Below are 12,809 nucleotides of genomic sequence, written 5' to 3' on the forward strand. Positions count from 1 at the left end.
AGTCGTGGTATTGAAGGTGGGAGAGAGTGCTGTACATTCACTCCCCCCACCAACAGTCCCTGCCAGTACGAGACTCGAACCCGCAACCTTGGGTTACGAGTCCGACTCACTAACCATTAGGCCACGACTTCCCCATATATCCATATAACCTTAAACAGTGAGATACAGTTTCACCCTTTTCATGTTTTTTTTTTCAGCAACAGATACTTCTTTTATGTAAAAACTATTTCAACTTTTTTGTTATATGAAAGTTGCATCAAAATTGTCTTGGAAACTGTATAATGCCTTTATTTGATAGATTTTATTGTTGTTTTTTTTGTCCCAAACTCGATTGAATATACCCAATATAAATTATCCTATAGAAAAATCCATCATATTCCAGATCCATCATAAAATATTAATGAACAAAGAATATGTAAATATATGTTATATTATTTATATTTTATTTATATATATTACTCATTTGGTAGTAGTGCACAGAACATTTCAAAGCCAAATTATGCCAAAAATTTGATGTACTTAGGATGCCTAAACTGATAACTAACATTTAGCCATAGCAAGATAAAGCAGTCTGCCATTTTATTCCAAAATACATCAAACTAATTTGCAACACTGTTATTAACATTACTGTCATTTCCACCACACTTTTGTTTTTGAAAAATTATGGTTCAGACAAAATGAGTAACATCTCTCCTGTGAAATCATGTATATCCCACTTGGATATTATTAGTGGGTAAATTAAATTAAAATGAGACTGTCCAGTCTACAGGTCTTATCCATTAATGTAAAACTCACCTTGTCTCCATACTGACACCAGCCGTGGTCACCTCTGTAATACCACAGCCATTCTGTATCCTTTGAGCTCATACGCCGCACTTTAATATTTGTTTTCCGAAGAACTCTAATTTTAGTGAAATCAATTGATATAGCCCTATAATGTAAATGAGAAAAAGTCAAATAATTCCTTTAAAATTACAGCAGCTGCAATAATATTTCAAGCACATAGTAACAGAGGATGAGTTTTATGGTATGTTATAGTGCACAGGAATGAAATGTGGGAACATAATGACAGAATATTAATCTGGGGTGACTAATTCATCTTTTAAAATATTTTTTAATCTTTTTGCACATACCCAGCTTGGGTGTTATAGATCTTGATTCCTTTAGTGTTGGGGAGTGAATACTGGGCTTCTAGAATGTGATCATTGGAAATGTTCTCCCAGCCCCTTCTAAAATTCAGCTGCCATCTGTAGGGTCCGACAAATTCTTCATCAGTCTCTATATGTGATTAAAAAAATGTAAAATTATTAGTGAGGCAGACTAATTGATTCAACAATGAAACATATAATGTGGAATAAAATGCAAGGGTGTAAAACATGAGTAATGAGGAAAATGTCTCCTGTGAAACCATGTATATCCCACTAGAATATTATTAGTGGACAAATTAAGACGAGACTGTCCAGTCCACAGGTCATATGCATTAATGTAGAACTCACCTTCTCTCCATACTGATACCAGCAGTGGTCACCTCTGTAATACCACAGCCATTCTGTATCTTTTGCGCTCATACGCCGCACTTTAATATTTGTTTTCTGAAGAACTCTCATTTTAGTGAAATCAATAGAAATAACCCTATAATGCAAATGAGAAAGATATATAGCAGTTTAAATATATAGCTGCAATAGTTAAACTACAAGCACAGAATAACAGGGGATGCGTTTTATGGTATGTTACAGTATACAGGAATGAAATGTGGGAAAATAATGACAGAATTTGAATTTGGGGTGACTAATTTATAATCTGGTACACTCAAGTAAATAATACAATTGCACATACCCAGCTTGGGTGTTATAGATCTTGATTCCTTTAGTGTTGGGGAGTGAATACTGGGCTTCTAGAATGTGATCATTGGAAATGTTCTCCCAGCCCCTTCTAAAATTCAGCTGCCATCTGTAGGGTCCGACAAATTCTTCATCAGTCTCTATATGTGATTAAAAAAATGTAAAATTATTAGTGAGGCAGACTAATTGATTCAACAATGAAACATATAATGTGGAATAAAATGCAAGGGTGTAAAACATGAGTGATTGTACTCAAATACTAATACTTAGTTATACAATAGTCCTCAAATATGATTGGCCATGCAATATATATATATATATATATATATAAATTCCCTCGTTTAGATCCTGTATTTACGCCCTGTGTTTTCCTGAGTCCTGGGTCCAGTCTTATACGTCAGGCCGATGTCCTATGTGTGTGTTTCCCTGGTTATGTTTAATAAAGAACTCCTCGAAGATTCTCCTACGTCTCCGCATCTCCTCACTCCTTCGCTCCGCACTCCAACACAATAGGCAGATCGTGACAGAAAACTGGACCAAACAGTAAGCGGCGCTCCTTCTCCCCGTTTTTGAAAGTGTTTTGTTTTCTGTCCCCCCCCTCCCCCAATCATGGAAATCGCCGCAAAATTCTCCGCCCAAGCTCGCAGGGATCTCCCATTTGTGGAGTACGCCAGGGAATTCTGTGGGCCCGCCGTTAAGACGGTGTTGGATGACGCCACACTGACTGTCTGGGGAGCGTCAGGCCCCGATCCAGAACCACTCCTGTCTCCAGCCCACCGGCCGCTCCACTCTCAAGCCCGCCAGCCTTTCCTACGTCAAGCACGCTGGCCGCTCCGCCGTCAAGTCAGCCGGCCGCTCCGCTGTCAAGTCAGCCGGCCGCTCAGCAACTGCTGTTTCTGTCACTTTTTCTCTTGACAAGAAGATAATTTATTCAGTCGCAGAACGACTGAGAACGGGAGACGCTCCACTTCACTTCAGCGCCAGGTGCGAGTCAAGCGAGTGCGGAAACGGTACTGTGCTCGCAGCACATACTCTTCAATCTTCAATTGTGCCCGGCGCGCGCACTGTAGCCTGTATCCTTTCATATCAAAGCGCGAAATAAACTACGTGCATGCAATGTCGTGGTCAGTTAAGTCATGAAGTTACCAAAAATACGATTAAAGCTGCCTTAAAACTGTGCATGCATGTAATATATGTTATATGAGTCACATTTAAGAACATGTCTTTGAAATGGTTTTCAAAACTGTCTTGGAGCAGCCCAGCACTGTCTTCCTCATCTAACACACCCGATTTAACTCGCCAGCTCATTAATAGAGACTTTAAGACCTGGAGTGGGTCAGAAAAGGTAAAAGGAGTTGAGATAAAATATGATGCGTGTCAGATCCGCGTCACGTTCAGCAGCGTTAGCTCTTAAAGGGGTCATATGATGCAATTTCATTTTTTTCTTTCTCTTTGGAGTGTTACAAGCTCTTGGTGCATAAAGAAGATCTGTACATTTGCAAAGACTAAAGTCTCAAATCCAAAGAGATATTCTTTATAAAAGTTAAGAGTCAGCCACACCTACCTAAAACGGCTCGTTCGAACACGCCCCCACATATCTACCTAACTGTGTGGGAAGATTTGCATAACGCCGCCCAAATGTTCACGCAAAGAAAGAAGGCGTAACTTTTATTCTCGCTGTAGTATTGTTGCCGCCGCCGCCATGTCGTGAAGGTTCTGTGTGTTTCATTGTGAAAGCGAAACTACTTTGTTTGGTCTTCCAAAAGAGAACGATATCCGCTTCGTCATGCCTGGAGCTGATCCGTGCTAGTCGCTGAGGAAATACATCAACTTCACGCTGTGGATGGCCGGATCGGCGTTCACCGTTTTCACCGCTCCTTCGCCGGGACCACCGTTCTCGACTCCGCCGCCTCAGCGCACTCTTGCCCGGCTTCAGCTCACGCTAAGCCAGGCTTTCGCTCACGCTAGGCCGCTGTGTTTTTCATTGTGAAAGCGAAACTACTTTGTTTGGTCTTCCAAAAATGGACACGACTAGAAATCAGTGGTTAACACTTCAACCCAAATATTGATTCATCTATGTTTAATTTAGAATTTAGCGTTTGATAACTTCAATTTCAATTTCTGTATATTTCTGCTGAAGGGCACAGGTAAATATGACATTTATTATAATGGGTTTATTTGAAGATTGTTTTAAGTTCACTTAAATTAGAAGTTATTGTTTAAAGTCTAATAAATGTTAAAATTGATAGCAATTTTATAGAGAAATCAGTATTGGTGTCATTGATACTGGCCTTCAGTCATTAAAAAAAAGATGCCATTAAACAAATATTTAAAAATATACTGTCTTTTTGTTGTTTGTACATTAATTTGAAGATTGAATGTGAAATTATTGCAATATAAAAGTATATTTAAAAACTTTAATGTTAGGTGGGATTAATCACGATTAATTTCAGAAAAATGTGCGATTAATTAGTTAATATTTTTTAATCGATTGACAGCACTAATTATATTATATTATATTCACCATTTAACAATAAAAACAAAACAGGTTTCAGGATAGCATGGAGTGTGTCCTAGAGCCAGAGTGTTGTAAAGCTAAGAAAAATTATTGCTTTTAAATACTTTAATTACATGTGGGCATAATTTCTAGATATATGGATTTAATTACAGTTAAATTAAGTAACTTTAATTAAGTTTAAGCTTAAGTATGCTTTGTGGAAGATACTTTCACTTTTTATTGAGTATTGTTGATACAGTACATTTTTTATCAATATGTAGAATTTATCAGTATACTTTTATACCCCTTATACACACATACCTGCAGATGAGGGTCTGCTTCTTCGTCTGCCCTGTCCTGACGATGAACTCTGACTGTTGTGGTTGAGACGACATCCAGCACCAAACTTGCACGAACCCTTCAGGAAGTCCTTGCATATGTGCTCATTCCTACACTTGTCCCCAAAACGGCAGTGACCACGATTGTAGTGCATACAGACATTCCGCTTGAACACAAAGCATCATAATTGATTAAGATTTATTCACCTATTAAAGGCAGGGTATGTGATTTTTCAAAAACACTTTAGAAAACTGATTCGGGCCGAATAGCAAAACAAACTTGTAGCCAATCAGCAATAAGGGGCGTGTCTACTCGTGATGTGGAGGAGAGAGCTTTCAGTGCATGGGACGGACATTAGCCGAGCCGAGCGACAGAAAGATAGAGATGGCGGATAAAAAAACAAAAGAGGAAAACGTCTGCGGAAAGATAAGGCAAGAAGTAGGACCCGTGTAAATATCGGATCAGCTTTCCAGCGCTGGAGAGAACTCAAGGAGCGGAGGCCTGCGATCGGACGCCGAGGTTGCTATGTTTCTTCTCAATAGGTGAGTAACACAGTGTCTACAACAGCTAAAGTCTGCCTACACCGGACGCGATCAAACGACCGTTGAAAACCATTTGAAATGTATGTCAGCACGTCATAAATAGAACCCGGCAGCAGTTTTCTGTCGGGATTTGTTGCGCCGCGCCGCTCACGTCCGTAGACACGGTGTAACATTGGTTTTGCTTTGTTTCACAGAACCAATCGTTGCCTGGGTTGCGTACGTATATGTGGGGCGGAGCTATCAAAATAGGGCAAGACCCTTTTGCGGTAGGGGCGTGTTTGTTTTGGTGATTTCAAATATCAACATTGGCTACCAGTAATCATGTACTCTGCCTTTAAGCTCCAGCTGCATTCACATTCAATAATGTGGTTCTTACTAATCATCTTTTGAACTGTGAGACTGTTATATTATTTATATTTTATTTATTTTATTCATATGTATTACTCATTTGGTAGTAGTGCACAGAACATTTTAATGTGGACATTTTTAAAAGCCAAATAAAGGCCACAAATTTGATGTACTTAGGATGCATAAACTGATAACTAACATTTAGCCTTAGCAAGATAAAGCAATCTGCCATTTTATTCAAAAATACATAAAAACAAAACAAAACACAGGTTTCAGGATAGCATGGAGTGTGTCTTAGAGCCAGTGTGTTGTAAAGCTAAGAAAAATAATTGCTTTTAAATACTTAAATTAATTACATGTGGGCATAATTTCTAGATATATGGATTTAATTACATATGTAAATGTTTTTAAGTTTAAGCTTAAGTATGTTTTGTGGAAGATACTTTCACTTTTTATTGAGTATTGTTGGTACAGTACATTTTTACATGTTTTCCTTTGAAATGTTTTACATGCTTTCCTTTGAAATGTCTTAAGAGATGTAGGCTACCTTGCTAGATGTTTGTGCATCTTCTTCAGAGTCAGATCCAGAATCGCTGGCTGCCTCAGAATCTGTGTCACTGTCACCGAACTCTGGGAGACTTTCACTAGATTGCTGGTAGCTTCCTTCATCTAGGAAGAAAAACATATTATTCTGAGAACAATTTGAATCAATATACAATTTGGAGAAAATGAAACCCGTACAGTTTCGGCTAAGGGTGGAGTAACTTGACTGATCAACTTTAACTGGGCGCTGGTTCCCATTGTGACAACATGCCCCGTCATATCTTTAAGACGTTGACTTTCCGAAACGAACATAGGCTACCCCGTGAAATATTCACTGCAGTAAAACGTTTGACAAGTGGTCTCGACTGGTTTTAGAAAAATCACATTTAGAAAAGAGGATGACACATTAACCGAGAGAGTGTTAAACGAAACCACAGAAAAGCTGCAAGATCACCGCAATACTTGAGATTGATACATTGCTGAAAAGACTGTCTTCTCTAGACTAAGTTGGCTTGTAGACAACTTAACTTGTGTTTTATGAAATTTTGTTTATTTGATACCAGAATAGACTATATGAAACTCACCCGACTAAGTTGGCTTGTAGACAACTTAACTTGTGTGTTTTATGAAATTTTGTTTATTTGATACCAGAATAGACTATATGAAACTCACCCGAATCCTCTTGATAGTTCGAAGCCATATTCATAAATGACACACGACCTATATTCTTTCAGTTTCATTTTCTCGTAAACATAACTGCATATGCTCGTATACACAGCCCATATAGCTACGTTGTTTTGACGAATTAGTACACTGTTTCACAAGATATTTAGTCCACAATAAAGAAATAAAAAATGTAACTTAAAATGAAAAAAAAAAATCCCATAAAACAGCAGTACAAATAATTTATTTACTTCAAGTAGGCCTAGTCTTTTAAGCACTGGCGCCATCAGTAGGGGAGAATGCGCATTTAAATATGCAAAGCTGAGATTATTAATGGGAATGCAAGTGATATTTCTGTCATGATTTGTTTAAAAATGTTTTATAACATGAATAACGTTTTCTGTAAAACAAAACGCAAATACTCAAAGCATAGCATATATAAAATACATATAGACCTGTACGTTTATGTTGTAGTTACAGTTTATTGAAAGTATCACAGCACAGTGTTTTAAATTAAAGGTTCATGAGAGGCAGTGCAGAGTAGATTGCTTATAAATTGTAGTTACTAATGTAATCCATTACATTAGCCTACACATTTTAGGTAATATACTGTACTTTTAGGTAATATCTGAGCACGTTTTGATAATTTATGATTACTTATTAACTATGAATTGTGAACATGCAAATGTGTAACTAAATTATTAGCTTATTACGTTAAAATTTCAGCAGGTACTTTGTTCGGCTGACAAAAAACTAAACAAAAAAAAAACCCGGGAGTCTCTGTTTTAGGCCTACATTTAAATGGGAAATAATGTGAATTCGTGCATTTTAGCATGTTTGAAAAACAAAAGCCTTAAAGACAGTAAAACATTAAATAACCCACTGAGTGATATTTAAATAAAAATGTATGTGTTCCTAGTTGATGCAATGTTGAAATATTGAGAAAACACTTTTTAAAATGGAAATGATTTTTGTAAATCCAGTGGTCAAATGCTGTGTGGCCTCTCAATTTTCTGTGTAATTACAGCCACCTGACTCTTAATGTGAATGTCCAAAACTGAAAGACTTTCTGAATGCATATAAGTGGAAGGCTATTTTAGAAAGGAAAAGGGAAGAACTTGGAGAGAATCAATAAATTATGACTAATTTATTGCTATTTGATGAATAATATGAAAGTAAAATGAAAGTGTTTTTTATGTACCCTAGTAGGCTAAAATCTAATTACAAGTAATTATATATTTTTTAAATCTGATTATGTAATTGACATTATGTAATGTAGGCTACACTACAGTTATATATTTTTGGGGGGATTGTGTATAAAACATTTTAATTAATAATAAATTGTAATTAATACACGGGAATATAAATAATAATAACAACAGTAGGCTACTCTACGTACTTCTTCAACTGACCACTAGATGACAGCAGTAGTAACAGTGAAAGTCATTCATCGTGTCTTCAGCTTTCAAGCGCCACAACTCTTCATTCAAATACCAGGCATACATTTGAAATTCAAACCATGTTGTTAATGTCACTTCTTATGTCTCTAAGCATATCCTGAATAACATTATTAAACAGCCTTGCTCCTAGTACGGGGGGGGGCGATTGTGTATAACACATTAATTAATAATAAATTGCAATTAATACACGGGAATATAAATAATAACAACAGCAGGCTACTCTACGTACTTCTTCAACTGACCACTAGATGACAGCAGTAGTAACAGTGAAAGTCATTCATCGTGCCTTCAGCTTTCAAGCGCCACAACTCTTCATTCAAATACCAGGCATACATTTGAAATTCAAACCATGTTGTTAATGTCACTTCTCGTTGACTTTATTGGAAGATGATTTGAATTGAACTTGTGGTGATCGCGTGAAGGAAGCATGGACCTACCTGATAAGAACAGCGGGAACACAGTATGTTTTGCACTTTGTTGACACGCGTTTGTATTTGAGATCCAAGTTTTCATGTGTGCTGGCTTTGAGGTCATCTGTAGTGTAAATCTATTGTAATATAAAGTCTGTGTCCTGAAGCAAAACGAGTTTAGAACATCCTGTTTTCTGTTCTGATTTTCATCTCGTGACATGCTGTCAGTTTATAAAAGCACTGAAAATTAAAAGCAATATTGAACCAGTTATGGCAGTGATACATCCATATCACTTTAGGTCTTGAATCGATGTTTAAAGGGGTCATATGATGCGATTTCAAGTTTTCCTTTCTCTTTGGAGTGTTACAAGCTCTTGGTGCATAAAGAAATTTCACTTTAAACGCCACATTTGAATTTGTATGAAGAAATATTTGCCCTTTAAGGTATTCTCGATGATTGACTGTTTGAAGAATGCTCAAACAAAACGCAATAATGAACGCGAGTACAGAAACAGTTTAATATCAAAATCTTTATTTAGTCTCCTAATATATGTTTGCATAATTTTTCTGCAATAACAACAACTGAACACCTATAATTTGATGTGAGCCTTGTTTAGAAAGTAGGTCTTTGAGTATGAACTTATCTTTTCAGTTCCTGGTGCATTTTCAGTTCCTGCCCACCCGCTTTCGATTAGTATCGATTGCACAGATACTATTTAAACTGAACTGAGCTGGATGATGACATCACTGAATTCAATGATGAACTGCCTTTAACTGAAAATGAGTGTTTACTATTATCATTTTGCATTATTGACACACTATTTTCCTAATTAATGCTGTACAGTTGCTTTGACGCAATCTGTATTGTTAAAAGCGCTATATAAATAAAGGTGACTTGACTTGATATCATAAATAGTAATATAATATATAAGTTTGGAGGTCAGTAAGTTTTTTTTAATATTGAAAGAAAGTAATATTTTTATTCAGCAAGGACACATTAACTTGATCAGTAACAGTAGTGACAGTAAAGACATTTATAATGTTACAAATGGCATGTGGCCGCTGAAAATTCAACAAAACATACTGAAATAGAAAAAGGTTAAATTATTTTAAAGTTATTTTAAATTGTTTTACTGTATTTTTGGTCAAATAAATACAGTCTTGATGAGCATAGGAGACATATTTCCGAAGCGTAATAACATTTCCAAACCTTTGAACAGTAGTATACATATAATTCACCCTGCAAAAGTTTACATTTTGATTTATCTTTTCACGAATTGTTATCTTCAATTTCTAAGGAATCATCCAGGGGCCTTTAGCAAACAGAAGATCTGCTGATGGAGTGCAGTCTATTTCTTATGGCTGAATCATGAACACCTTTTCCACAGGGGCAATATGGGTAATTGATGTCCTTTTTATTATACAATGCAAACCTGCAAAAAGGTGGAAATCTTCACTCCAGTGTATCAGACTCGACTCTATTTAGATTCAATCATTTAATATACTGGCATCACATGCAAACCACCATTATCACTGTCGATGATCATATGTGCAAGTTGCCATTCATTTCCACTCACTCTCACATTCAAGCAGAGATGCATCAGATCATGCAGACAGAATAGCGAAAGTCTGGATGTTGTCTTGGGAATAATCTGCACATTAAATAACCTGAAACTAGGCCTTCATTATCTCTATCAAAAGGTTTCAGTGTGATACACAGATTACAGTGTGAATAATCATATTCTTTAGTCTATTTTTAGTATTTGTGTCTTGTTTATCCAGTAAAAATAGAGAATAATTTCTGTTTGGATTGGTATTTCATGTATATACAGTTGACAGCATATACATGAATACAGTACAGTGTACAGTATACAGTATGCATTTTTGGGTGAACTATCCCTTTAAGAATCAAGGGGATTTGAACTTTTGAACGGGGTTGTTTATATAAATTCAAAACATCTCTTGTGGACTATGTGTAAACATCTTTTATGTGAAATATCTTATTCAGGTCAGTACTAAAAGATTTGGTTTTTAAAAAGCCTTTTTCCAAAAGGTACATCTGGAAAAAGGGGGGGTCGTCTTATAATCAGGGTCGTCTTATATTCGGGCCAATACGGTAATAAAATAGCCTAGATGCTAGATCGCTACATTATATTCCTCATCAGCGAGCAGAGGTATAAAAAGTACTCAAAAATTATAATCAAGTAAAAGTACAGATACTCAGTGAAAATTTTACTCAAATAAAATTGAAAGTATCTGGCCAAAAACATACTTGAGTAAAAGTAAAAAAGTACAACTATAAATTGTACTCAAGTATTAAAAAAAGGAAAAGTACCCATATATTTATGGCTTTCATTCATCAGATGACCACAGACAAAGAGTTTTAGAAAAAAAATGCATCTCTCTTCGTATAATGCAAGTGTATGGGACGTCCAAAAATGACACTTCAAAAACTACACAAAGTGAATATGACAGTAACTCATACAACCCCTGCATGAAATGAATCAGTGTCTTCTTAAGCGAAACAATACTGTAAGAAATTGTAAGAAAAATACAAATACTAATATTTTAAACTTCATGTCCACTTTGTGTGGTTTCTGAAGCGTTCCTGTCCCCTTGCATTAAATGGACTAAAAATCTTTGCTTGTGTTCATCTGAAGAAAGTAAGTCACATCGGGGACGACATGAGGGTGAGTAAATGATGAGAGAATTTTCATTTTTGGGTGAACTATCCCTTTGAAGAGCGAGATGTGATGCAGAGGCCAGAAACATATTCCAGACAGAATTCAAGAATGTGCTGAATTAATGAAAAGAGTCATAGAATTAAAACATACAAAATGAACGTTTTGAAAGGCTACTTTTTTGTGTTGTCTATTCAACTTCACTGTCTAAAACGATAATTCATCTTTTAGTTTTTTCTCAGCAAATATTGATATATAATTATTTGCAACTAATTAGGTTATTTAATGAGTAAATCATGTAATTATTTAGATAAAAAAATTATTAATTGCTACTCAATGTGTCATATAATGACGTATTATAAATACAACTTATCGACTACCTGGTAAGAACATCACTAAAAATGAATTACAATTAATTTAACATGCGATGTTCATTTAAACACTTTTTTTTGGAGATTTGTAACATTTAATTAAAAAAATAATTCAATCATTCCCACAAAAATATTAATTGTATTTAAATTCTGATCACTTATTTTATTTTATCTCAATCGTGTGCCTTTAGCCAATATATTAAACAGCTAATGGCTCTATCAAACAGAAAAAATAAGGAATACACCTTTTTTTGGAAAAAAGCAACTTTGCTACCTCAATATGCTTCCTCATATTTGATGGTAAACTTTTGAAGCTAGACATTTACCTGATGTCCTGAAGTCATAACTGAAGTAGAAATGTGTGTGCTTGATGTGGAGAGGAAAAGTATTAAATACTTACACTTCTGTTAAAAAAGTTTGTAATCAGTAAGCTTTTTTAAAAGAAATTATTACTTTTATTCAGCAAGGGTGTATTCATCAAAAGTGCTTTTCATATACAGTGGGTACGGAAAGTATTCAGACCCCCTTAAATTTTTCACTCTTTGTTATATTGCAGCCATTTGCTAAAATCATTTAAGTTAATTTTTTTTCCTCATTAATGTACACACAGCACCCCATATTGACAGAAAAACACAGAATTGTTGACATCTTTGCAGATTTATTAAAAAAGAAAAACTGAAAAATGCTCAGTATTTAGTAGAAGCACCCATTTGATCTGAGCATCAAATCAGCATATTAGAATGATTTTTGAAGGGTCATGTGACACTGAAGACTGGAGCTGAAAATTCAGCTTTGCCATCACATGAATAAATTACAATTTAAAATATATTCAAATACATAGGTGTATTATGTTTTTCACAATATGACTGTTTTCACTATATTTTTCATCAAATAAATGCGGCCTTCGAAAGAGACTTCTTTCGAAAACATAAAAAAGTACCAACCCTCTTTGAACAGTCAGGTGTAAATTTCAGATTTATATTTATTCCTCATACAAAGTTATCATATGACTTCAGAAGACTTACACAAGTCAGATTAGCTTTTTTATCAGTTTATTGTACATTAAAAAAAGATCTCATTTTGAGGTTTACTCTGACTTAACTAATTCACACTG

At 35.5% G+C, this 12,809-nt stretch overlaps 1 protein-coding gene across 1 annotated transcript in view; it reads right to left on the bottom strand.

Annotated features, from left to right (window-relative positions):
- Positions 1 to 6,931, bottom strand: part of LOC107755147 (poly [ADP-ribose] polymerase 12-like) — a 10,104-nt gene extending 3,173 nt beyond the window's left edge. The window contains exons 1-7 of the mRNA XM_016571848.1: positions 6,783 to 6,931; positions 6,115 to 6,236; positions 4,660 to 4,843; positions 1,837 to 1,981; positions 1,497 to 1,632; positions 1,134 to 1,276; positions 796 to 931 (exon numbers count right to left, since the gene is read on the bottom strand). Of these exons, the coding sequence (XP_016427334.1) occupies positions 796 to 931; positions 1,134 to 1,276; positions 1,497 to 1,632; positions 1,837 to 1,981; positions 4,660 to 4,843; positions 6,115 to 6,236; positions 6,783 to 6,816 (900 nt within the window). The 5' untranslated portion in view covers positions 6,817 to 6,931. The remainder of the gene's footprint in view (positions 1 to 795; positions 932 to 1,133; positions 1,277 to 1,496; positions 1,633 to 1,836; positions 1,982 to 4,659; positions 4,844 to 6,114; positions 6,237 to 6,782) is intronic.
- Positions 6,932 to 12,809: the final 5,878 nt, after the last annotated feature.

The sequence above is a fragment of the Sinocyclocheilus rhinocerous genome, unplaced genomic scaffold (assembly GCF_001515625.1).
Source record: "Sinocyclocheilus rhinocerous isolate Xijiao unplaced genomic scaffold, SAMN03320098_v1.1 scaffold952, whole genome shotgun sequence".
In the NCBI taxonomy this organism is placed as follows: domain Eukaryota; kingdom Metazoa; phylum Chordata; class Actinopteri; order Cypriniformes; family Cyprinidae; genus Sinocyclocheilus; species Sinocyclocheilus rhinocerous.